The 26,675-nt window shown below is 46.6% G+C and overlaps 2 protein-coding genes across 4 annotated transcripts in view; one reads left to right on the plus strand and one right to left on the minus strand.

The window, feature by feature from the left end:
• ANGEL1 (angel homolog 1) overlaps positions 1-10,498 on the minus strand; it is a 37,798-nt gene extending 27,300 nt beyond the window's left edge. The window contains exon 1 of one of the 2 annotated variants that reach the window (XM_032846204.1): positions 10,266-10,498. The gene's annotated coding sequence lies outside the window, so the exon portion shown is untranslated. Of the gene's footprint in view, positions 1-9,930; positions 10,004-10,265 lie in introns of those variants that run through there. The other variant, XM_032846205.1, reaches the window with a different exon arrangement.
• LRRC74A (leucine rich repeat containing 74A) overlaps positions 1-26,675 on the plus strand; it is a 44,022-nt gene that overhangs the window by 811 nt on the left and 16,536 nt on the right. Inside the window, exons 2-8 of one of the 2 annotated variants that reach the window (XM_032846208.1) lie at positions 9,865-10,045; positions 12,481-12,609; positions 15,782-15,954; positions 17,917-18,024; positions 19,219-19,315; positions 24,446-24,495; positions 24,870-24,951. In XM_032846208.1, the coding sequence (XP_032702099.1) occupies positions 9,865-10,045; positions 12,481-12,609; positions 15,782-15,954; positions 17,917-18,024; positions 19,219-19,315; positions 24,446-24,495; positions 24,870-24,951 (820 nt within the window). Of the gene's footprint in view, positions 1-9,864; positions 10,046-10,555; positions 10,934-12,480; positions 12,610-15,781; positions 15,955-17,916; positions 18,025-19,218; positions 19,316-24,445; positions 24,496-24,869; positions 24,952-26,675 lie in introns of those variants that run through there. The other variant, XM_032846209.1, reaches the window with a different exon arrangement.

Here is a 26,675-nt window from a genome sequence, read left to right on the forward strand (position 1 = left end):
CTGCTTTCGGCTCAGGTCATGATCCTAGGGTTCTGGGATCGAGCCCCGCATCGGGCTTTCTGCTCAGCAGGGAGCCTGCTTCCTCCTCTCTCTCTGCCTGCCTCTCTGCCTACTTGTGATCTCTGTCTGTCAAATAAATAAATAAAATATTAAAAAAAAAAAAAAAAGAAAAAGAAACGTAAGCCTTTGCGGGTTCAAATTGTACTCCTGCCCCAGGTATGTGTGGAAGTTCAAGATGGCTGCCTTTATTCATTTACTGGTAGAACATGCGCCTCGCACAGGCTGCATAATCCTTCCTTTCGGGATTGCAGAAGCTACTGACCAAGGCCTAGAGCCAAGCTGCTCGGGAGAAATGCAATGTGAACCACATCTATAATTTAAAATTTTTAGTAGCCTCGTATGCAAAGGGGGGGGAAAGCAGGTGAAATTCATTTTAATAATGTTTTATTTATTTAATAATGTTTAATAATGTTTTATTCATTTTAATAATGTTTCATAATGTTTTATTTATTTAAATGCATCGATTCCCCAAAATTGGGATTTCAACATCATCAATACTTTAAAATGAGATATTTTATGGGTTTTTTTTTTCTTTTTTGTACCAAGTCTTTGAAATCCGGTGTGTTTTATGTGGACAGCACATCTTGATTTAGACTAGACACAATTCAAGTGCTCAATAGCTACAAGGGGTTAGTAGCTATCTGTTTGGACCTGGGCAGGTCTAGAGGAGTCAAATAGCCTCTTAAGCTAGGATAGGCTGAAAAGAACTGCTTACCTTTAACACTTATGATAACCTGAGACCCGTACACTCCTCCTAACCGGGCCTCTGAAATCCTAGTGTTTCCTCTGGGATCTCGAGATTTACGGCTAGATATTCCCAGAATGTGCCAGATTGGTCTGAGTTGATGTGTTCACATATTCACTGATTCCTGTATTCGTGTATTCATCAGACGTTTGTCAAGCACTCATCAGTGTTTACCCCAACCTCACCCTGGTTTTTCTTGACCTCAGGCACCCTCCTCCTCTTCCACTGCAGACTCTAGCCCTGACTTAGTTTTTTCTACCTCGAGTCCTCCCATGCTCAAAGTCGATGAGCCATCCCAAAGCCTAGAAGCTCACTGGCACCACCTCCTCAGTGGCCTCATTCCCACTTCTGACACCCTTGGAGTATCACGGCCAAGTACTGCTCCACCTCTGAAATCATAAGTTCAGACCCCCACCCCAGCGGATCACCTCATGGCTTTCTGCCTCTCCCACTCTCACTTCTGCTTCAGCTGTTAACTCCATCAAACCCTGGCATTCTCTCTTCTGTCCTCACACTTCCCCTCAGTCATCATTTCTTTTTCTATCCTATATGGAATCTCCATGAACCGTCTTTTATCACTGTTCCCAATATTGACTCCCCTGCCCACTGTTCTTAAATGACACCTGTTGAGGTCAGTGAAACCATTCTCCTTCCTGGCTCTGACATCTGGGCTGCTGAGCACTGGAGAATAAAATTACCAACCCCTTGGACTAGAGCTGTTAGTGTTCTGGACTCCAGCCTCACACTTCAGCCCTCAACCCTCCCAGCAATCCTTTGTTCTTAATTAGCTTTCTCTCCCATTTCCGTGATGACCATTCTTTTCTAACTTGTTGTCCTATGATCTCCCTTCTTGTTCTCTAGAGATCATCTCCCTGTCAACTTGAGAGAAAAAAATGGAACCACCTAGTGAAAACGCTCTACTCCTTATTGCCACCCCAGTACACTGGCCGGTATCCGTAACCACCTTTCTTCCTTCCTTCCCAGCACAGTGTCTGACTACTCCACTATGCTTGGGATCCCTTCTTCCTGCCTCCTCAGAGATTATGCCCCTTCTGCTCACCCCTCTCCTTTTCTTTCCTGACTCCTTCCCATCAGCATTTAAACATGCTTCGGATCTCTCCTATATGAAACTCTCTCCCAGCCGAAGGCCCCCTCCAGGCATCCTTCCACCTCCCCACATCTCCCTCACAGCCAAGCTTCTTGAGTTGTCTTCTCCTGATATCCATACTTCCTTATTTTTCATTCATCTTCATTCCCCTGAAATATAGCTTCTACTCTCATCACTCCACTGAAACTCCCTACCAAAATTCGCAGTGCCTTCCTTGTTGCGAGATGGAATGGGCACCCTCCAGGCTTTATTATTTCTTGAATGTTCTATAATTTTGCATAACCCCCCCTTCTTGTAAGATTTTCTTCCCTTGGTTTCTGTGATATTCTTGTTTTCCTTCTAACTCTGTAGACAATGACGGTGTTCCTAAGATTTCATCCTTGGTTTCTTTCCTCTTCTTACTTTAAAGCCCCTCTTTGAGAAAATCTCACTCCTCCAGTTGCTTCACATACCACCCACATACTGACAACTCATACATCTATGTTTTTATTCCCTTTCCTGAGCCATAGACTCATAAATCCTTTCGCCTATGGACCTCTTCAATGAATGTCCCAGAGACAAAGACTCAATATACCCAAAGGTGCATTTAGTACTTTCTGCCACCATCCTCCCAAAAACGACAGCCCCTCTGTCCCCTCGGCTCCTCTGTCCTTTTCTTTCTGAATGGCACAATCGCTATCAAGTTACCCAGGCCTCTGGCTTTTTCTTCTCCCTTTGACTTTCATATCTGATCTGTCCCAAGTCCAAAGGATTTGGCCTTCTCTATGTTTATTCAGGGAGTCCACTTCACCCCGAAGCCACTTTTTTTTTTTAAATTTTTTATTTATTTGACAGACAGAGATCACAAGTAGGCAGAGAGGCAGACAGAGAGAAAGGGGGAAGCAGGCTCCCTGCCCAGCAGAGAGCCCGATGCGGGGCTCTCTGCCCTATGCGGGGCTCAATCCCAGGACCCTGAGATCATGACCCGAGCCGAAGGCAGAGGCTTTAACCCCTTGAGCCACCCAAGCGCCCTCCTGCAACCATTTCTAACTGGTGTTGATCTTCCTCCTGTCCTCAGTCTGCTTTCCACACTGCACAGAGCAGTATTCTACTCTGTGAATCATGGCCAGTCACACTGCTGCTTAAAACCTCTCTGCAAACCCCCACCATCTTCAAAATGCAGGCCAAACTCCTTAGCATGGCAGTGAAGGCCCTCTGTAGCTGGCCCCACCCACTTCCCTGTCTCATCCTTCAGCCCTTCCCTTCTATCACCTCCCCTCCCCCCGCCCAGCCAAGGTGAGGATCCCACTCCAGCAGGCTGCAGGGACTTTATGGAAGTTTTCTTCCCAGCCCCAAATCCCTCTCCTCCTCCCCTGGGTCTGCCCCCTCCTTCTGTCTTCACCGCTTACTGCCTAATGGACCTTCAAATCTCAACTTAGACATTTCTTCCTCAAGGAAGCTTTCCCAAATCCCCAGCACCTACCCACACACAAACACACCACCGCCCCCAGTCTGGACCAGAAGCTTCCTCTTATTTGCTTCTCTCACGCCCTTGCTCACTCTGGGCCCAACACTGTCACTGTCTCTTTACTCTTCAGTACCCCTCAGCGAACTGTATACTTCATGAGCTTTGTCACTCTGTTCCCATTGCCTAAGCCAGCCTAGGGCATCCAACACATAGAAGGAACAAACACATAAATGAATAAAAAGTCCTTCTTTCTGGAGAGCGTCAGTTTCATAAGGAAACCGAGCATAATAAAACCCAAACTTGCAAAAGTGGACACATAATGGGGCATTTTTTTTTCTTTATAATTCTGCAAGGGACTTTCTTTGAAAGACCCCCCGTATTTGAAATTCCACTGGATTTACAACTATCATTTTATTTTAAAAAGCTCTCGCAAAAAATGAGATATGATTACATCTAATAATAATGGCATCTCTTTCTTTCGTTGGTTGCACTTCCTCAACCTTGCCTCCTAACGTGGTTTCTGCCAATTTTCTTGGATTCTTTTCTCTCCATTCTTTCCTTGGAGACCTAGAACCTTCATCATCTTATGCTAATAGAAGACCAAGTACATGGGGCGCCTGGGTGGCTCAGTGGGTTAAAGCCATGCCTTCAGCTCAGGTCATGATCCCAGAGTCCTGGAATCAAGCCCCGCATCAGGCTCTCTGCTCAGCGGGGAGCCTGCTTCCTCCTCTCTCTCTCTGCCTGCCTCTCCACCTACTTGTGATCTCTGTCTGTCAAATAAATAAATAAAATCTTTAAAAAAAAAAAAAGAAGAAGAAGACCAAATACAATGCAAACTTTTCCCTAAAGGAGCAGATAGGAAATATTTTTGGCTTTGCAGGCTAGGGGTCTCAGTAGCAACTTGACTTTGCCACGTGGCTGCATGAAAGCAACTACAGAAATACCTAAATGACTGATAATGACTGTATTTCAAGAAAACTTTGCTTACAAAGCAAGCAATGGACCAGATTCGGTCCTCAGACTATAGTTTGGCAACTCCTGAAATCTACCCCTTGAGCCCAGACCCTTTTGAGCCATGAATGGAGAACAACCCTGTCATGTTAAACCACCAGCAAGGGGGCAGTGTAGAGAGGCAGCATGGGCTCTGCAACCAGACTGACTTCATTTATGTCCCAGTTCTGCCACTTTCTAGCTCTGTGATGTGGGGCCAGTTACTTAGCCTGTCTGTGCTCAGTTTCCTCCTCTGTAAAATGGGAATCAAACATAGTATCTCATAATAGCATAATAATAGACGGTTTAAATGTCAATTCCATTGAACAGTGTCTGCACTTATAACTGTTGTGTAAATGGTACCTTATAGGATAGTTATGGGTCCCTCTGCTGTGTTCTCCACTAGTGGAAGTGTTATAGCAGTGAGACTGACAATAAAAAAGGAAATTTTCATTCTCTTAGTATTGGGCCATACCTTGCCCAGGGTGATACTCTCTTTGACTCATTCAAATCAAAACCGTGTCTCCCCTCCTCCCCTGGGACTGTCTCTTTTGTCCTTGGTCTGTGAATTAACTCTTGAGTCAGTTTACCTCCCAACTTTTAAGTGCCTTATGCCTACCTCCCAGTGCCACAGGAGCTCGTTGCCCAAATTAGTAGTTTTAAAGTACAATATTTTGATTAGGTGGGACATCACACGCTGGGCATACGGATTCTGAAATGCTTGCCTGAAGGATACATAACCCTGAAGGATACATAGAGTCAACAGACTTTTGACAGTGGTAAAAAGGCAATTCACTGGAGAAAGGACAGTATTTTCACCAAATGGTACTGGAACATTCGAACATCCACACACACAACGAATCTCCACCCATACCTCACGAAGGTACCTTTTATGCCTCATGCAAAACGGATCCTAGAGAAAGCACTGTAAACAGATGGTGGCGACGGTTATACAACATTGTTAATGTACTTAATGCCACAGACTTGCACATTTTAAAAGGGTTAAAATATAAATTTTTTGTTGGCATATTTTACCACAATAAAAAAAAATTAATGGATTGTAGACCTAAATGTAAAAGCTAAAATCATAAAACTTCTAGGATAAAATATAGGAGAAAATCAACACGACCTTGGGTTAGGCAGAACATTTAGATATGATACCAAAAACATGATCTGTAAGAGGAAAAAATGGTAATTTTGATTAATTTTGAAAATTTTTCATTTATGAATTTTGAGGGGCGCCTGGGTGGCTCAGATGCTTAAGCATCTGCCTTCGGCTCAGGTCATGATCTCTGGGTCCTGGGATTGAACCCTTCGTTGGGCTCCTGGCTCAGCAGGGAGTCTGCTTCTCTCCCTCTGCCTCTCTCCCCTGCTCATGCTGTCTCTGTGTGTGTCTCTCTCTGTCTCAAATGAATAAATTTTTTAAAATTATGAATTTTGAAAAATTATCAAAATTATTCAACTTTATAAAAATTGAAATGCATACTCTGAAAGACACGATAAGACAAAAAGCTAGGAGCGCCTGGGTGGTTCAGTCGGATAAGCATCTGCCTTCAGCTCAGGTCATGGTGTCTGAGTCCTGGGATTGAGCCCACCACATTGGCCCCCTGCTCAGCAGGAAGCCTTCTTCTCCCTCTCCTGCTCCCCATGCTTGTACGCTCACTCACTCACTCACTCTCTTTCTCTTTGTCAAATAAATGAATAAATAATAAAATCTTTAAAAAAAAAAAAGAAGAAGAAGAAGCTAAACCATAGACTGGGAGAAAATATTTGCAAACCACATTTCTGACAAAGGGTTTCTGCCCAGAATATATCAAGAACTCTTAAAACTCCGTAAGAATATAAATCATCCAGCTTAAAATAGGCAAAACATCTGAACAGTAAGAAAGATATATGAATGACCAAAAAGCACATGAAAGGATGCTCAACATTACTAGTCACTAGGGAAATGCAGATTAGAACCGCCAGGAAATACCACGACATCAAGAGTTGGCAAGAATGTAGAACAGCTGATGCTACCGTATATTCCTAGGGGGACTTCAAATTAGCGAAGTTCCTTTGCAATTTGGGTAACAACATGGCGGTTTCTCACAAGGCAAAACATGTACGTGCTACATACAGGCAGCAATCCCACTTCTAGTATCTACTCAAGAGAAATCTCTGTTCACACAGAAACTGTATAAACCCGATTGTTTATAGCAGCTTTATGCATAATCACCAGAAAGGGAAACTGTGAAGATCTAGCAGATAAGTGGATAGTGTGTGATACATCCTACAATAGAATATTACTCTGAAATATGAAGGAACAAACTACTGCTTCAGACAATAACATGGATAAATCTTAAATGCATTTTACTAAGTGAAAGGAGCCAGACACCCCCCCCCAAAACCTACATCTTGTATGATTTCATTTATAGGACTCTGGAGAATGTGAACCTATAAGGATGGAACAGTGATTTCTAACATTGGCTTAGGCTGGAAAGGGGTTAATCATAAAGGGACAGCATGAGAGAAATTTTCAGGTGACGGAACTGTTTGGAGTGGAACCATGGTAGTAAATACATAACTCTCTGCATTTGTCGAGACCTACAAAACTGTGCTGTACAAAGTGAATGTTGCTGTATGTAAATTAAATAAAATCAACCAGGATTTGGGGGTGGGGGATGAAATGCAGGCAGTTACCAGTGAACCTATGTTACAAATAAATCAAATAACCACATTGAAGAGGCTAGGAAGAGCGGACCTAGATAATTTCCCCGGGGGAGTGGGGAGGGCGGTGCGGAGTGTTTTGACTGGATACATAAGGATACACACACACACACACACACACACACACACACACCACACACAAACTATATAATTACAAACATTGTGTTCTAGTTGGTAAATTTGTTTCCCCTGTTATGGTTTAGCAATTGTGGAATTACTTTATATGTATACTAGAGATGAGCAAAGAGGTAAATATATTGTAGAAAATGAGAGCAGGTTTCCTTGAGGAGAAAGAAATGACAAATATGAAAAGGGGGAAGACAGGTGGTGGTGCTGAATCGGAACCAGGGGGTATTGGTGTATTTATGGCTTTGTTTAATATATATACAGATAGACGGGTATGGAAATAAATACAGATGTGTGTTATGTGTGGCTTAGTGTATATGCAGACAGACAGAGGTGTATTTCCTAGCTCTATCCACTGGGAAGGACTAGAAGCAGTGCCAACCCAACAGTGATGGGCATGCCAGCACTCAGACCTAGGCTTTCACTCTCCTTGGGAAAGTGTTTGATGCCTGTGGCGCCAGAAGGGAAGAAAGGGATCAAACAAATAAAAATAAAAGGCGGGGCACACTTCAATAGGGCACAGCAGTGAATCTGAATGAGCTCCCATAACCAAAGCTGGAACTTGAATAGCAAAATAATGGTAGCACTGTGTTGAATAAAATAAGCCTCCCTGATCCCTGTGAAGATAAACAACTGAATAAACAAACAAATAGGGGAAAGGGACCACTCTCTCCCACAAAAGAATTCCAATCAGGAAACATAGGAGGACTGTGGGAAACAGAAAATCACTATTGAAACATGACCGTAATAAGGGTTGAGGCAAGACCTCAGTAAGATCACGGATGCTATAATTATTGGGCAGAATAAATAAGGTATTGGGCAAAATGTTTAAGCAGAAATAGGATATTTACATAAAACATCTCCAAAATATGTAATAATTAGAAAGGGGAAAACAGTAATTTTATAGTAGGTAAATCTGGCAGATACCACCTTGACCAAGACAACAACGTAATACATATTGACATCATGTGTCCCTGATATGTGCTGCGAAGGGCATATAGGGCATATCCGCTCTGGCACCTTTCCCAGTAACCATGACAAAACACCAGACAAACCCAAACTGAGGGACATGCCACAAAACATCTGAGCAGGACTCTTTAGAAGTGTCAAGGTCATAAAAGACAGAGACATAAAAGACAGGCGCCCCTTAAATATTTCAGAATTAAAACTTTAAAAAAAGGATACTCTATGGGGCGCCTGAGTGGCTCAGTGGGTTAAAGCCTCTGCCTTCGGCTCAGGTCGTGATCCCAGGGTCCTGGGATCAAGCCCTGCATCGGGGTCTCTGCTCAGAGGGGAGCCTGCTTCCTCCTCTCTCTCTGCCTGCCTCTCTGCCTACTTGTGATCTCTGTCAAATAAATAAATAAAATCTTTAAAAAAAAAAAAAAAGGATACTCTGGGGCACCTGGGTGGCTCAGTCCATTTAGTGTCTGCCTTCAACTCAGGTCATGATCTCAGGATCCTGGGATAAAGCCCCTCAAGGAGCCCACTTCTTCCTCTCTCCACCCCCTAACTCATGCTCATTCTCTTGTTCTCAAATAAATAAGTAAAATCTTTAAAAAAATAAAAAGAATACCCCTCAGTAATAAACTTTTAAAATAACATATAAAAAGAAGTTGCAGATAGATTTTATGATATTAAAAAAGAAAGAAAACTTTAAAATTATGGTTCTTGAACATTTTTATTTCTCCAGAATACTCTTTCCCCCAAATAAATAATTGCTGTCCACCATCATAAAGAGAAGCTCTGATTAAATCACGCTCCTGTTCAAAAATCTTCATTGGCTTCCCATTGACTTTCCACTGCATTGAATCTATCCCTGAAGTTGCTCTGTTATCTGTTGCCTCCCTTTCCCCTGCTACTCCCTGCACCCTATACTCCCCCAAACTCACCTGGGACTCTGCTGCTTCCTTTATTCCGCATTCCTGGAAATGCCTCTGGCTAGGACGCTACTTGCCCAGAGCCCACAAATGCTCCCCAGCCTGAAGAAACCCCTCACCTTCCCTTGAACTCAGTCTCCCTCATGACCCTAATCAATTTCCAGTAACTGCCTGGTACCTCTGCCCAGTGGCTATTTAGGGTGCTGTCCTCCAAATTTTCTAAGTCTCTCTTTGTGCATGAGACCACGTGGTGCTGTCCAGACAGAGCACCTAGAGTTTAGACCAGGACCAACATACTTTCCAATCCCCTATTTTCTCCTTTAAGGATACTTCCGTATCCTCTGCGCCAGCATGGGAGTATACCAGATGCCCAAAGAGTCTCCAGGACACATGCTTACCAATTCATCCTAGAAGCCAAGCACTCCCCCTGGTCTGCTTGGTGTTTCTTTCAAGGAAACACATGATATTGAACCACGGGAGAATGGTGTTGCCATGCTGATTTAGGGTGACCCAGATTTGTTTTATGAACGGCAGCTCTGCCAAAAATGTTTGTGCATGACCCTTACACCCTAGGGGTAGCTGTGTCAATTTCTGTCTTGTATGATACTTGCCCTGAAAGGTCTAGTCCATAATGATGTCTGTACCCCCTCCCCACAGTGGTTGCCTACCTCAGTGTCTCGTACATAATAGATGCTCCCTAAATCTTACAGAATGAATCCCTGAAGGAATGAGTAACATCTCAGATATACATGTTTCTTTTGGTCCAAGATTCTAACTACGGCTTCTCTAAACAAATTCCTAGATTGTCGTCATTCTTCCGAGTGGCAAAGAGGGATTTCCAACATCCCCCAGCCCTCCAGTCACTGACCTGACCATTGATGTGCTGAAAGCTTATCAAGAAGGAACAAACACGCCTCCAGATTCTCTTGAGAGTAAACTGCAAGTGAACTTCAACTCCAAGGCATGTGAAAACAGCCCAGCATGTGAGTGATGGTTGGGTGGTTTCAAGTTAGGTAGCCCGGTAATTTGGATTGAACAGTGCTTTGGCTGCAACAAATTGTGGTGATAGAACATATGTTTCCCGGGCTTTGCTTTTGATCTTCTGCTCCAAGGTTGAGGACACTCTCCCGAGGGGGAAAGAAAAAAGGAAAGAGAACTGGGTGGAAGAAGACGGACTTCACCCATCATTGAAATATTTCGTACCTGAAGCACAACCACCTTGAGAGAAGAACATGGTGGCCGCTCTTCACAGTCACCTGACTAAGGGCCTTGGGCTTGCTCCTGCCCTGGAGGGAAATGCACCACCACGGAGAGGCCCGCCCAACAGCACCAGCACACTCACAGCCAAGCCTGGGCTCGGCCCCCGCAGACATATGAGAAAAGAGGGCCTGCCAGAGCCACCAAGAGGGTGGGAGGCTGGCTGCTGTTGCCAGGTCCACCCGCATGGATCACAATGACTGCATGAGGTCATGGAATGTTGAAGAGGTGAGAGGAAAGCGGCTCCTGAGTCACAAAGTTGCAGGCGGATGGGCATCCTTTCGACCAGGCTCCCAGGAATCGGGCTGTACCACTTTCCCTGATGTTCTGGGGAAGCAGCGACTTCTCCCAGACAGAGTTGGGGTCCACTCCATGCCTGTCCTGTTCCCACCACAGCCCACTGTCCCCAGGGCTTGCTGGGATGGAAATATAACTCCAGGCCCCCCTGGGATTTATCTGTGCGAAGGGCAGGGTGCACAGACTTTGAGACAGAAGTGAATGGACAGGTGTGCTTCTTAGGGGAGCAGCAGAGAGGTGGGGAGAAGCTGACAGCAGCCACCAGGAGGGCCCTGGAACCATGGACAATGATGAGCCTCTTGAGCCTGAGACACAAGGTGAACAGGCATCCTATCTCTCATCTCTCAGGCCCTTCTGGGCTGTCTCAGTGTAATTCCCAGGGATAACATGGACCCCGAAGCCCCCTCCCCTCCTCTTGCGGGACCTCTCCTCTAGAAGCGGGATGGAGTATCACAGTGACTTGGCTTCAGGGCTTCTCAAACAGGGAGTGAGAGAGTTGGATGTAATGATCTGCTGGAATTGGCTTGTCCTAGCTCCCGCTGATTTTCTTTTTCATTCTGTCAAAGAATGGGTAGAATACAAATACGATCTGTAGTGGAGGTACTCAGCCATGTTGGGAATATTTACACCACCCAAATTGGCTCATACTATAAATCAGGATTCCACACCCCTGCCCTGCCTTGAGAGCCAGTTAAACATCTACGAGCATTCTACTCATTGGATGGAATTCTCAAATTGTAGGACTAATGAGGATATTAAGACTCAGAAAGTCATCACTTTTCGATGGCTGAGTTTGATGGCTAAGCCGCTGTATGTCTTCCAACTGCTGGGCTATGGCTCCGTCCACCCCTTATCATGTAGACCTTGTCTTACCCTCTTGGAAATAAACACTGGAGCTTGGGTTTATGGATAAGGACTAAGAAAACACAGACCTGCATGGATTCATTAGGAACCCACTATCTTAGAACCTAGGGGGTTAAAACTTGGGACCACCAGCACAAATGCTCAGCCCACCCAAAGAGTATATTGGCCAAGTTCTGATGGGCTCCTGGTGGCAGAGCATGGCTCCCCAAACACTGCATCCCAGAGAGGTGGGATGACTAGCTCTGGACCCTTGTGTGAGGTTTTCGGGAACCCATGCTGATCCCAGATCAGTGGTCCACTGGCAGAAAACCCATGTCCAGCGAATGTAGGGACTGGTGGGAGGAAAGCAAAGGGCATAGATACGTACTCAGTAATTAATTTCAACCCCAGCAAGATTTTGCAAGTCCTTCCTTCTTCGTGGTCCTAAAATGCTGGATTGGAAGGGAAAGAAGCTAGGTCAAGTTTTTAGGAATCAAGTTATCCTTCTTTCTCTTTGGGACTGTTCCTGTACCCCCTCATTTGACATTTGACCCAAGTCGCCTGCCCTACCCTGCCCCGCCCCGGGCCTTCCTCAGCATGGCTTGTGCCCGCCAATGAGGAAGCCTAGGCATCGGCACACATCCTCTCCCGGGAAGAGTGAAGCAGACGCTGAACCCCACCCAACCCAATGAGAAGGAAAAGAATGAGCAAGGAGCCAGTCTCCGAGATGGGCCCAAAGCAGGGAACCCGGCAGGAGCGGGGCGGGTGTTCAACACAAGACCCTGCGGGCCATCAGGGGGCAGCACTGGGTCCGGGAGGGGTGGCCCGTGGAACGGAGCCCCTTGGCGGGACTGAAGGCACACTGCAGTTCCACGGCACCCCGAGCCCGGTGAGGCTGGGGCGTCAGAGGCTGTGGCCCGGACCCAGGACCGGCTGACAGAGCAAAGGAGCGCAGGTCGGGCTCCATGTGAAAGGCCCACAGCTTTCATTCCCAGCATCAGGAGATGAGTTTTTCTTCCAGATGAACCCGAAACAGACCCAGCGCCACAGAACAGCGATGAAACCCTTTACTGTGAGGCCGAAGCGTCCGTGGGTGTGGATAAAGACAAGGCTGCCCGGGAGAGCTCAGAAACAGACCTGGAGATCGAAGGTGAGAGGGGGCCCTGGGTGCGTGGGGTGGTGGTGCGACCCCTTCCGCAGGAGCTGGAGGCTCTGCTCTCCGGGGTGGGCCATGGCTCTGGCCGGAGGGCCGTCCTGCACAAGGAACGGGGCAGCAGCCTGGGGTCCTCCTCGAGGCCGGCCCGGTGCCGCAGCTGTAGCTGCCCTGTGCTCGTGGCCTCCCCGGGGAGCAGAGCAGTCACATCAGCTTGTTGGAAGCCAAACCCATACACGAATGGGGATTTCTGGCTTTCTCAAGGTTTCCGCATGCGGCATCTTCTGTCATCTTGGCTAGCGTCCCAGGAGGTAGTCTTATTAGCCGCCGTTTAAAGAGGAGGAAGCTGAGGCTTACGGAGATTGTGTGAGTTGCCCAAGGCCAAGGAGAGCTGCTACCATTCCCAGATCCCCTGTCCGCCCCCCCCTGCTGATCTGCTTTCCGGCTACGTATTGTGGGGTCCCCGGAGTGTCCTGTGGCCCACCTTGCCTCCTGGTGGCTTTCCTCTCTACTCACATTCAAGGTCTCGGTTCTCCTACTTGAGAGTTCGCCCTGGACAGAATGAGTGTGCCTGGGAGGGGGGCGGACGGAGAAGGAGGGAGCTCTCTGAGCTGCAGCAAGGCCTCTGTTATCGCAAATGCCTTTACCCTCTCCCTCTCTGTTTCCCCAAGCAGGGAAGTGCCCAGAACCCTTGTGTAGCAAGGTGAGCTCCGCGCTCACCCCACTGATGGGCTAGCCTCAGGCTGGAAGTCCCAGCCTTCCTCTCCTGTGCTCTGGCCTCCGGGTCAGCGAGTTTGTAAACCTCCCCACCCACGATCAACACACAGCTTCCCCTCCTCGCACGCCTCCTTCCTGACCCCAACCCCACCCCACGTCTTGTTGCTCTTTTTCCGACTTCTTTCCATGTCCAGACGTACTGATTAGCATTTTCATCATCAGTACGCTGATGTACTGATGTTTTCGACGTGGAACTTTACCTGGCTGGAGGGGGTGGCAGATAGAAACTGGACGTTTTCTCCCATTTTCCTGTTTTCACCCCATTCTTCTCCCCCACCCCCCAACTCCCCACAAGAGATAACACTGTTGCAAGCTGCCTCCGAAATACAGTGCCGGTTGGTGCCTGACGGGCTCAGTCTGTTCAGCGGCTACCTCCGGCTCAGGTCATGGTCTCGTGGTCCTGGGATCGAGCCCTGAATCGGGCCCCCCATTCAGCGGGGTGTCTGCTTCTCCCTCTCTCTCGGCTGCTCCCCTAGCTCATGCTCTCTCTCACTCTGTCTCTCAAATAAATAAATAAAATCTTTTTGAAAAATCAGATGAGGGGCATCTGCGTGGCTCAGCGGGTTAAGCCTCTGCCTTCGGCTCAGGTCATGATCTCAGGGTTCTGGGATCGAGCCCCGCATCGGGCTCTCTGCTCAGCAGGGAGCCTGCTTCCTCCTCTCTCTCTCTCTCTGCCTGCCTCTCTGCCTACTTGTGATCTCTGTCTGTCAAATAAACAAATAAAATCTTTTTTAAAATAAATAAATAAATAAATAATTTTTTAAAAAATCGGATGAAATCCCACCCTAGTGACTACAGCTAGAAAGGGTCAGCGGAACGAAACACAGCAGATTAGTGCCAAGGACAAAGGTGGGGCTTACCGACCCTGCCGTGGCAGACATCTCCAGTGGCACCTGTGCTGTGCTGGGACAGAAACCCAAGGCCCAGCTGCTCTGGCTTCTCATGTCCCTGCCTCGGGGACTGAGGTGCTGGGAACAGGGCGGGGAGGGCTTCCGGGCAGGCCCGAGACACGAGCCCGGGTGCAATAGCAAGCTGGCAATGAAGCCACGGAAGAGGGAGAGAAAGCCGGACAAGTTGTCACCTGCCACATGCCATTTGTCCTATGCGGCAGTGGTTGTCACTCGGATGCGATCTTGTACCCCAGGGGACATCTGGCAAACGGGGCCGGGGCAGGGTGGAGGATGCTACTGGCGTATCACTGGCGGAGGCCAGGAATCCTGCTAAATATCCTTCAAGGCACACTACAGATCCTCGCACCCGAGAATTAGCCGACTCCATTCTCTCGGTAGTGCGGAGTTTGAGAGACTCTGCTCTCCAGCCGTCCTAAGGAGAAGGCCAGTTAGGAGCTGTGCCTGCAAAGTCAACTTCCTTGTAGGGTTGTCCTTTCACCAACAAAGCTCTCATTGTCTGCTCCAGAAATGTCCGGGGTAGGTTGGACAAAGGCCCTGGCATCCGAAGGAAAAACAGATGCAGGCTTTAGATCCCGGCGGGCCGTGGGAAGCCTTGCCATCGAAGGGGCTCACTTAATGAGGGGACAGCTGCGAGGGCGTACGGAACCCAGGGAGGCACACTGCCCGTCGACCACAAGCCAGGCCGGTCTAAAGCCCAAGAACAAAGACCCCAAATGGTTAGAATGGAAAGATAAATCGCTGTATTCTGTTAGCTGGTTTTAGCTCTGATCAGCTCTGTGTGATTTGGGGCTAGATTTGTCCTTGGTAAAGGAGTCATGACTGTCCTTTTTGGGAGGAAAAATGACATGCAAGTCTCTGAAAGAGGAAAGACCCCTCAAATACAAGTTTGTTCGTTTCCAGCTGATTTGGGGTGAGGGGCGTCTCTCCACCTTGCACTGATTGGTCACCTTGAGACGCCCTCTCAGTCCTGCTTGGGGATTTTAAAGTTGGAACCTCTTGAAATCTTTAGTAAAGCTTCCCTTGTGGCTCTCATTTCAACCATGGTCGTGAAACGAAAACTGAATGAAGGCTGCCCATTTCACAAATGAGCTTCTTGTCTGTTTGGCCTTTCAGAGCTGTCCCACGGTGGGCAAGGGAGCTGGGCCTTTGTGCATCCTTGATAATCAGTCCCGGATGCGGGCAACCCGGGAAGGTGGATGTGGGCCACACTTCTTCTCCTAGAAAACTTGGGGCCTAGAACCAGGGGCCTTGTCTCTTCCCCAAAGGGACACGTCCATCTGGGGCTTTCTGAAGTTCAGGTCTCTCTCTCCCACCTCCGGCTGCCTTTGCGATTGGAGCCGCCCTCTTGCGCACACACCCACAGGGACATCCACAGGCAGAGGGGACACCAGGCAGAAGCACACCGGGCCCCGGGGTTAGAGTAGAATAAGGCAAAGGGAGAAGAGAATCCCCACTTCATTCATTTGCATCTTTTTGTGTAGATACGGAGAAATTTTTCACCACTGGACAAAGGGAGCTCTACCTGGAGGCCTGCAAACTGATGGGCGTAGTGCCTGTCTCCTACTTTCTCCGGAACATGGAGGAGTCCTACATGAACCTCAACCACCATGGGCTGGGCCCCAACGGTACCAAGGCTATTGCTATAGCCTTGGTGGTAAGCATGACAATGGGGGAACATGGAGACTGGTAGAGGTGGGGGTTGAAGGAGTGGGGGGGCCCAAGACTCAGAGAGATCCTCCAGGGGACCTTAGATTGCGAGCTTTATGCCCACCCTACCCCAGGCTCTGCTTGACTGCCAGTTGATTTACCTCACAGACATGTGTGCCCCACTGGCTCCTGGAAAGGGGGCTACTAGGGACCGTGGCCTTGGAAGCCTATGATCTTTCTAATTCAGGAAGCAAAGGCCAACAGCCCTGGGTAAGTGGCCGGGCTGGGCACTCATGCAAGTGCATAATACGAAATGTCAGACTGGATCTCAATTCCAAAGCTCACCTTTGCTGTAAGTAGGTTCACTACTGAGCTATTGTATTCAGTGTTTGCCTTTTGCAACATTATAATTCTTAAAAGATCACACTGTAGAGTAGATCATGTTTTCCCACAGGAATAATTCTCTCTCTCTCTCTCTCTCTCTCTCTCTCTCTCTCGGCTCGACATGAGCAACCAAGGACTTGACCTTGAATTCGTCCTGGCTTTATATAATTATAATTGATTGTATACAAACCACCTTGCATCCCAGAAAAACAGAACACGTGACGACTGTAGGTCAGCACAACACTGTTCATTTAAGACAGTAAAGGGAAAGTTTGATTAAAAAAAAAAAAAGGCACTCACTCCTTTTGGGAACTAGAACAGCATTTACGTTTAGCACGTGTCCATTGAGAGGCTACATGAAATGTGAGATTGTGCTGCTTTCTGGGGGGGAGGGAAGAGGGGAAGAGCAGAGAACGAAAAAGCCGTCTCAAAATTTATTGAGTGTTGAAAGACTGATGAATGAGGTGTTAGGAATGCACCATGACCTCATGAGTTTCATGGGGGAAAAAAAACAGATAATAATGCAATTCTCTCAGGACTTGGGCCACTTATCTCTTAGTAACAAGTTTCCATTTGGGGGGGAGTCTTCTGTTCTCTGATTCTCTGTGTCCCTAATTTGACAGTTAATCACTGTGACATGTCGGCGGACTGAACTGCTCTTTATCTTTTGTACCATTCAGCTTCGCACATGTTGTGTTTTCCTGGCTTAGCTTAAAATCTGTCTGACAGTAGTGGTCGTGTTTCATGGGCCTCGTCCCTCCCTCCCTTGCCCGCCTCCGCGCCCTTGGACTTGGTGGGGTGCAGAGGTGTTCCCTGCTCTCTCGTGCTTGTTTCCCCAGCAGTGGGCACAAAGAGTAACCAGTGGCTACTGGCCTGGGTGAGATGAATCTGGATATGCCTTGGGTCGGGGGCTGTCTCCTGCCCCCCACACCGTGCTGCACCAGGACCCCCGAGGTGTGGAAGGGGGAGAAGAGCCAAGAGTGCTGCTTAGAGCGGACCCCTGGCCCTCTTGCTGTGAGTCCCTTGCTCTGACCTTGCTGCCTGTGGGCATGCCGACTGGCTTGGATGTAGATATTTAAGACTGAAGTCCAGGTCCTTCCAAGCAGCCCTGGGGCCACGTCCTGACGAAAGAGACGTGCCAGATAAGCCAGAGCCTGAGCAAGACCTCTGGAGGAAACGCCTTCTGTTTCAGTACGGGATTAAATGCATCAGTTTCTCCCTAATCTTAGAGTAGGTCACAGCTTCTCTCCTCCAGGCTAAATAACTACACTCTGTGTAGCTCATCCCTGTGCCCCGCATTTTTCAGGGACTTCATCGTTTTAATAACCCCTTTCTAAATTCCCCCGCAGAGCCCCCTTTGGTGGAGGTGCCCAGAATAAGCATACCGTCCCAGCACACCTCGGCGGGATGGCTTGTCCCCGGGCATCCTCCTGCTCCTGTCCGTTCTCCAGAAGTGCCGGCCTGCAGCTCTGTGCCCTCTGAAAAGGCCAGAATGTTAAGGGAAAGGACAGGCGCTGGGCGAGGGCAGGGAACTGATCGGGTCACCAACTCCCTCTTTCTCCCCCTCCTCTTGTGGCGACCGAAGTCCAACACGAGTGTGATCACCCTGGAGCTGGCAGACAACTGTCTCCTGGAGGAGGGCCTCCTGAGCCTGGTGGAGATGCTGCAAGAGAATTACTACCTGCAGGAGATGGTACTGTGGCCCCTTTGCCGGCTCCCATCCCCGCACCGGGGCTCTCGACACCACCTAGGATGGGCCAGAGATCCCCTCCCCGGCCCCGGCCAGCCTCCAGCTTCCTGCGATGGGTCTGGAGGCCCCTCTCCTCCAGAGGTGACTTCTCAGAGGAGGGCCGCGCGTCAGAGGCTGGCCGGGAGGTTGTGTTCCCCGTGGCCCAAGGAAACTCTAAGAAACTAGTTCTGTCTGGACCTCTTAAGCCCCTCCACAAAGTCGCTTTAAAGTGAACTTAGAGAAAATAAAGGCACGAAATACTTCCTTCAAACACAATGTGTCTGGAGACAGATGATGGCAAGGGTTGCATAAGCATGTGAACATACTTCAGACCACTGCACAGTACCCTTAGGAATAGTTAAGACGGTAAATGTTGTGTTATGTCTAGTTTACCATAATTTAGAAATGGGGGAAAAAAGAGGAGGAGCAATTAAGATCATAAGGGCTGGTTTGTATAAAGGTCCCTCCCACAAGCCCTAAAGGACTGTGTCCATTTGTATCCCTGAGTGTTCCTGGCACAGTCATTCATGTTTCACAAATCAGTGAATGAAATTTACAATGATGAATTACTCTGAAGGAATCTTTCAATTGCTTTATGCCGAACTCTCCTAATAAAGCTGTCTTAGGTTTCAAAAAAATGTACAGTAAGTTTATCTAAAGTACTAGGGCTGAGGCGCCTGGATGGCTCAGTTGTTAGGCGTCTGCCTTCGGCTCGGGTTGTGATCCCAGGGTCCTGGGATCGAGTCCCACCCTGGGCTCTCTGCTCGGCAGGAAGCCTACTTCTCCCTCTCCCACCCTCCCCTGCTTGTGCTCCCTCTCTCGCTGTGTCTCTCTCTGTCAAATAAAATAAAATCTTAAAAAAAAAAAACCTAAAGTACTAGAGCTAAACCAGAGAAGTGGGGAGTCACCAAAACTGACCAGAGAAAACTGAGACCAGCAGGCGGGCCTCCCAGCCAGGTGTTAGGGAAGTTGAATTCTCATCTTCCTCTGCTCCTTTGCTCTTCCCAATCCTTCCTACCCTTTCTCCCCTGCCCCTCTCCCCACCCAGCCCTACTCCCTAGTGAAGGTCTTGAGTAAGCCTTTCCTGGACACCATTTGTTAATGAGGGTGCTTGGGTGGCGTATTCAATACACACATAAGGGTGTTCTTGCTTTTTAGAATGTTTCCGACAATGATCTTGGCTTGAAGGGGGCCAGAATCATCTCAGAATTCCTTCAGAGAAATATCTCTTCACTCTGGAACCTCCAGCTTTCAGGTGAGCCCATGGAAGACAAGGCAGGAGAGGACAAGGGGATGAAAAGGAGAGAAGGGGTAGAGCAGAGAATCCAGGGTCTAACTGAGCCAGACCAGGTTCCAGAACACTGTGTCTGCACCCTGCTAAGCCCTCTGGTCGTACTTTCCCCTCCCCGTGGCCACACTGGCTTCCTGGCTCTCCCAGACAAGAGACTTCTGACTCCCTTGGCAGCACGCCAGCCTCCTCTTAAAAAGTCTCTACCCGAGGTATCTGCATGGCTCATTCTGTTGCTTTATTCATGCCTCTGTTCAAATGTCCTCTCACTACAGGGGACTTCCCTGACCTCCCCTCCATCTCCATCACTGTCCTGTTTCCCTGCTGGGTTTTTCTTTAACAGCATTTATTGCTACCTGATCCCCATTGTACACTCAGTTTGTAATTAGTCTGTTATCTGTCTCTCTCACAGAAGAAAAACAAAACAAAAAAAACCCCCACAAAACTCCTTTGAGAACTCTAGCACCCACAGACTTGTCCTCACTCAGGTTTGTGGTTTGGGTTTATATTATCTTCAGGGTCCTGGAACTTAACCTAAGTGGTCCCTTGCTGTAATGCCCTGGGGTATGCAACAGGAACAAAGAGAACACCCCACTGGGGGAACAATCCCTTGACCGAGGCTCCAGGCTGTTTGGAATTCTCACAGATAAAGCTCCACTAAAGATGGGCTCACAGTCCAAAAATGCAAAGCAAGGGAACGAAACACTGTGAGAGCTGTCCGATTCTAGTAAGTGGCAGCATCAAGAACTTGAGAAAAGAGAATTATTAGAAATTGGGGTGCCTGGGTGGCTTAGTCGGTTTAACGTCTATCTTCAGCTCAGGTCATGGTCCTGGGGTCCTGGGCTGGAGCCCCACATCAGGCTCCCTGCTCGGTGGGGAGCCTGCTTCTCCCTCTCCCTCTGCCCCTCCCCCACTCACGCATGCTCTCTCTCTCTCTCTGTCTCTAAAATAAATAAATAAATCTTTTTTAAAAAGATAAAGAAGAAGAAGAAGGGGATCATGCCAGGGGCACCTGCTGGCTCAGTCAATAGAGCATGCAAATCTTTATCTCAGGGTCGTGAGTTAGAGCCCCACATCGGGGGTAGAGAGTACTTAAAAAAAATAAAAATTAAAAAAAAAAAAACCAAACAAGAAGACTATACCAAGCTATAATCCCACCAATGGAATATCTGTTTCCTGGTTATTAGCAAGTTTTTGGTGAATTCCTGGTTATTAGCAAGTTTTTTGTGAATCAGAATAATTGAGTGTATAGATGTTGAAGTCACAGGGGAGGGAGGGACGAGACCCATGAAACATAACCACTACTGTCAGGGTGCAAATCCTGGCTTTGACACAAGGCAAGTTATCTAGCCCTTCTGTGATTCATTTTTCTCATTTATAAACGAGGGAGAATAATATTACCTACTTCAGACAGTGACTGCTGAGATCAAGTGAATTAAAATTTAGAACACCTACAACAATACCTAGCACATAAGAATTCAATAAGAGTTCATCATTGTTACTATCTTTATTACATCCCCACATTACTACTGAAATAAAACATCTTTTCCAGATGCTCATTTCCATTTTTATTTTCCGCTATGAAATGTCAATTGTTCTGTGGGATTGTTTGTATTATCGAGTGTTAGAAACTATATATTATACATATTCACACTTGAATGTTAGAATGTTACCTATGGCTTTGCTTATGGTGTTTTCTTACACAGATTTCTTATTAAGTTTGTATTTTTTACTATTGTCAATTCTTTTTTTTAAGTGATTTTTTTAAAGATTTTATTTATTTATTTGACAGAGAGAGAGAGAGAAATCACAAGTACGCAGAGAGGCAGGCAGAGAGAGAGAGGGAGAGGCAGGCTCCCCACCAAGCAGAGAGCCTGATGCAGGGCTTGATCCCAGGACCCTGAGATCATGACCTGAGCCGAAGGCAGAGGCTTAACCCACTGAGCCACTCAGGCGCCCTACCATTGTCAATTCCTTAAAAAAAAAAAAAAAAAGTTCATCATACTTTTTTATAGACTTGATTTTTGTAGTCCTGCTCAAAAAACTGTTTTCTACTTTGAATTTTAAAAATGTTTTCCTTAATTTTCTTCAGATGTTTTTGTGATTTTGTTTTTTCATCCCTAATCTTTAGTATATCTGGAACTTGTTGTTGTTCATGGCATGAGGACTGTATCTCCAAAACCAATAGCCAGGTGCCTCAGCGTCATCAACTGAATAATCTAGTCTTTACTGATTAATCTGAAATGTCACCTTTATTTTATATTAAACTTCCCTATAAATACAGGTTTCTTTCTAGATTTTCTTTTCCATTTCATTAATCTCTGTGTCTATATCTATGTCAACACCACACTGGTTTAATATTTGTTTAGAATATTAGAATTATATGCCATGTGTTTTAGTTTAATGATTATTTGTAATTAATAAAATATATCAAGTATACAATATGTAATATGTTAGCTGTATAATTATACGACACAATATGTTTTATATTTGAGTGGACAAATTCTGACCTTCTTTTTCAAAGTAATCTTGGCTATTCTCGTGCAATTTCTCCTCCAGCTGAATTTTAGAATCATCCTGTCAAGTTCCATAAAAAAAAAAACCAGAAACGAAAAAACCCAAACTGTTGCGATTTTGCTTGGGGTCATATTTAGATTAGATTAATTTAGGAAAGAATTGACGTATTCGAGATATTTAATGTCTTCATTTAAGAAGACAGTAGCAGGGGACTCCTGGGTGGCTCAGTGGGTTAAAGCCTCTGTCTTCAGCTCAGGTCATGATCCCAGGGTCCTAGGATTGAGCCCCGCATCGGGCTCTCTCAGCGGGGAGCCTGCTTCCCCCTCTCTCTCTGCCTGCCTCTCTGCATACTTGTGATCTCTTTCTGTCAAATAAATAAAATCTTAAAAAAAAAAAAAAAGAAGAAGAAGAAGAAGAAGAAGACAGTAGCAGGTTACAATTCTACCAATGGAAAATCTGTTTCCGTATACGGTCTCCATTTTGGCTCTCAGCAAGTTATCTGTAAATGAGGATGGTTAAATGTGTGATGTTGAAGTCAATGCTTGGGAACAAATCCCAAGCACTAGGTTTGTCTCTATTTCTTCAAGGCTTTATCTTCTTCAGTAAAGTAGTGTGCTTTTATTCCATTAGAAGTAGAAGTCTTGCACATTTCATAATAGATCCAGGTATTTTATCATTTTATTCCTGCATGAACAGAATGTCTTTTCTATCATATATTCTAAGTGGTTATTACAGATATGTCTGAGAGCTATTAATTTCTGCACATTGATACTATATCCAGTCACTTTATTCATTCATTCATTCATTCATTCATTTACTTAGAGAGTGCAAGTGGTGGGGAGGAGAGGAGGAGAGAGAGAGAGGGAGAGAGAATCTGAAGCAGGCTCCTCACTCAGCACAGAGCCTGACATGAGGCTCAGCACCCCAAGATCAGGACCTGAGCTGAAATCAAGAGTCAGACGCTTAACTGACTGAGCCACTCAGGTGCAAACCTTACCCCCGCCCAGTCACTTTATCGAGTTATCTTACTAGTCCTAACATTTTCATCAGTTAATTTTCTTGGATTGTTTAGGTAGGTGATCCTGTCTGCAAATAATGGGAGTTTTGTCTCTTCTTTCCAGTATTTATAGCTTACGGTGACTTTTCTAGTTGTATCGGCTAAGACCTCTAATATAACGTTAACCTAATACAGAAACCTCTCTAAAAAGACAAATTGCCCAGTCCTACTCCAGGCTGCTGAATCAGAGTCTTTAAAGGAAGGGATGTAGGCATCTGTATTTTATCAAACTTACAGTCAGCTCTACTATTTGTAACCATTGATGTAAAAATAATTTGAATAGCTAGAAACCTAATTTTATACCTAGACTAGCTTATTATCTCGTTTTATTGCCCTGGTACAGATGCAACCAAGAAACATTTGTGTCTTGGTGGATTCATTCATTCATTCAGTAAATGTTGACAGAACACTGTTAGGTGCCAAGCACTGTTTGGGTGTTAAAGATACACAGATTATTAAAAGTTTAAAGGAGAAATTTGGGGATAAACTTCTATGTCATTTATTTTCCAGAATTTTTTTTTTAAGATTTATTTACTTGAGAGAGAGTGCGTGTGAGTGGAGGAGAGGGGGAAAAGGGAGAGAATCCTCAAGCAGACTCCCTGCTGAGCACAGAGCCTGATGCAGGGCTCGATGCCAGAACCCCAAGATCATGACCAGAACCAAAATCAAGAGTCAGATGCTCAGCCGACTGAGCCACCCAGGCACCCCAATTTTCCAGAAATCTTTTAAACTGTCTAGCAGTGCTGGGCTGAGAGTAAAATAAGGAGGGCACATGCCTCAGTCCCAGAATTTAAGGGGCACAGAAAAGCTCAGTAACCAAGTAAATAATACTGTGTTGCAATGTTTGTAAAAGTCAAAAACGATGTAAAAAAAAAAAAAAAAAGTCTGTGCTGAACAAAATATCAACCCTTCCCATATAAAACAAGATCCAAAAGGAACAGATTGTGGTGAGGTGAGTGAGGCCTAGCCATGCAAGGGCAGGGTCAGATCCTACCTTTATTTAAAATTTTAAAACTTTGTTCATCCTAGAAGTGTTGCATTAATTTTTATTTTTAGAAATATTGCATTTTTAGAAATATTGCAATATTTCTAAAAATTCTTTTGTGAATAAAGATATTGCTCATTGCGCTTAGGGAGCTGGGATTTTGGACGCAAAGGGCTCGCCTCACTTGGTCCCCTCTGGTCTTGCGACTGTAGTCTTATTTTTTATCACACGACTAACTTTAGGCACCAAAGTAGGGTTTGGCGCCACCAGGGGGCGCACAGGGGCCGGTACGCGGGTTCCTGGAACTCCTTGCCCTATCGAGGCAGAGAGAGCAAGGAAGATTAAAGAGAAAGGCAAACAGTTGCCTTCTTTTCTCTTGTTTTCTTCCATATCCATATATTTGCTTAAGTACTTGCCACCTTTCTTATGGCTGATTGTTCCAAAAGGAAGAGCCTGGCAGGGCCAGGACTCGGGAGGACAAGGGAGCCCGGGTCTGGACAGCCTTGCAAACGCCCCCCTCCCCTCACCTTCACTGCAGGAAATAACTTCAGGGACAAATCCGCAGAACTGTTGTGCCAAGCCTTGTCGGTAAGAAGTGAGGGGCGGGTGCCACTGAGAGCCCTCTGGGCCATGGCCCTGGGCCATGTGGGCGGCCTGGCGGGTGGCTCCGGGCAGAGAACAGTGAGTTCCACCCAAAAGTCTAGGGAGCTGGTGAGGATCTGGACTCTGCCGAGCCTGACAACAGCCACGGCAGCAGCAGGGCTGTTTGGATGGGACAAAACCCCCCCAGGAGTAATCAACCGTTACAGAAAATGCGCAAGAGAGTATCTTCCGTCTATGTGCTCTGGGCCACTCAATTTTTGGTGCGTGGGAGCCCTCCATCACACGGCCCTGAGATGAGAGAGGTATTTGCAGCCATAGAGAAGACAAAAATCACCTCTCTACATGGTTTCTTTCTCCAGGCCAATTACCAAATCAAGACGCTGGATCTCAGCCACAACCAGTTCTCTGATAAGGGAGGAGAGTACGTGGGCCAGATGCTGGGTGAGTCCCCCACCGAGGGAAGGGTCCAGCAAAGGAGAGGCACTTGGCAGACGGTCGGTCACCTGTCAGGGCTGCATCCCCCTGTTTTTTATGGTTATGGAATGCTCAAATCATAAAGTGATGGAAGCCACACCCCAGACATTTTAAGTGGAGCCGACATCTGAATGTGGGAAATAACACTTTACAAAGATCAGAAAAACATACGAAGGAATAACTTGCTGACCTCAGGGAGGCTAAGGGTGATTAAATAGGCACAGCAGGCGAAAACTGTCACCAAAATGATTCATTTGTTTGACAACGATAAGTTTAAAACTTGCCTCTGATAAAAGATGTTATGGGACAATGTGAAAAGACAAGCAACAGAGAACACACACTTGCAGCATCCTATCATATACAAGATTTGTGTTCAGAATATTGATAAAAGATCCTTCAGATCCTTGGACAATGATGAACACTCCCAGTAGAACAATGATCCTACAGGCAGTGCAAAAAGAAAGCCAAATGCCTAAACTCTCTAGCAATTAGAGAAATGCAAAATAAAACAATGAAAAGATCCCCCTTGTCCTCTACCAAAGCTGCAGAAATTTCAAGTTAGAGAATACCCAGTGCATTGAATCCAGGGGAGAAATAAGAAGTCTCTGAAGCTGCCAGTTTGGGGGAGCAGTTTGACAGTATCTAGTAAAATAGAAAATGTATATATTCCATGATACAACAATTCACCTGTGCATGTCTCAGTGATGCTCCCACGCGTACATAGAGATGTCTGAGGAGGCTCACTGCAGATTCGTTATAAGAAAAAAAAGAAAGAAACTAAATGTTCATTCCTAGGGGAAATGAGTAGAAAAGGGCATCACCGTTAGCAGGAGAGATGCTACTCTAGGTGGGGTGGCGAGAAAAAACCCCACAAGGAAGGTGGCTTTTTGTTGAAATCTGACTATCAAAGAAGAACCAGGTTCTGGAAGCTCAGCATGCCAGGCGGAAGGAGCAGAGCCTGGCAAGTCTGAGGAAGGGGAGCGGTGGGACTGTGGCAGAGCAGGCAGGGGAGAGGGGAGGAGAGCGGGCAGGGGAAGCGAATGGAAGGAGGAGGTCAGCGAGGTGGCCTGCCGCTGCTGAGCCGGGGCTTGGTGGGCTAAGACACGCATGAAGTCGTGTTCATCATCACATTCCCCATGTGATGAGAAGTCAGCGCAGGGTGTTAGCGTCGGGGAGTGACACGGACGGCTTCGCAGTTTAGAGGAACTGTTTTGTGAAGTTTATGCAGTTTTATGAAGAACACAGCTGAGGACAACCAGACTCTTTTTTTTTTTTAAAGATTTTATTTATTTATTTGACGGACAGAGATCACAAGTAGGCAGAGAGGCAGGCAGAGAGAGAGAGGAGGAAGCAGGCTCCCCGCTGAGCAGAGAGCCCGATGCGGGGCTCGATCCCAGGACTCCGGGATCACGACCTGAGCTGAAGGCAGAGGCTTTAACCTACTGGGCCACCAGGCGTCCCGACAACCAGACTCTTAAATACAGAGAACAAACTGGTGGCTGCTGGGATCGGGGTGGGGGGCACGGGTGAGCTGTGTGGAGGGAACTGAGAGGTACAAATGGCCAGTTATAAAACAAGTAAGTCATGGAGATGAAAAGTATAGCATAGAGAACATTGTCAATAGTATCTTTTTTTTAATAGATTTTATTTATTTATTTGACAGAGAGAGATCATAAGTAGGCAGAGAGTCA

This window comes from Lontra canadensis, unplaced genomic scaffold, assembly GCF_010015895.1.
Source record: "Lontra canadensis isolate GAN:19392208 unplaced genomic scaffold, GSC_riverotter_1.0 scaffold173, whole genome shotgun sequence".
NCBI lineage: Eukaryota > Metazoa > Chordata > Mammalia > Carnivora > Mustelidae > Lontra > Lontra canadensis.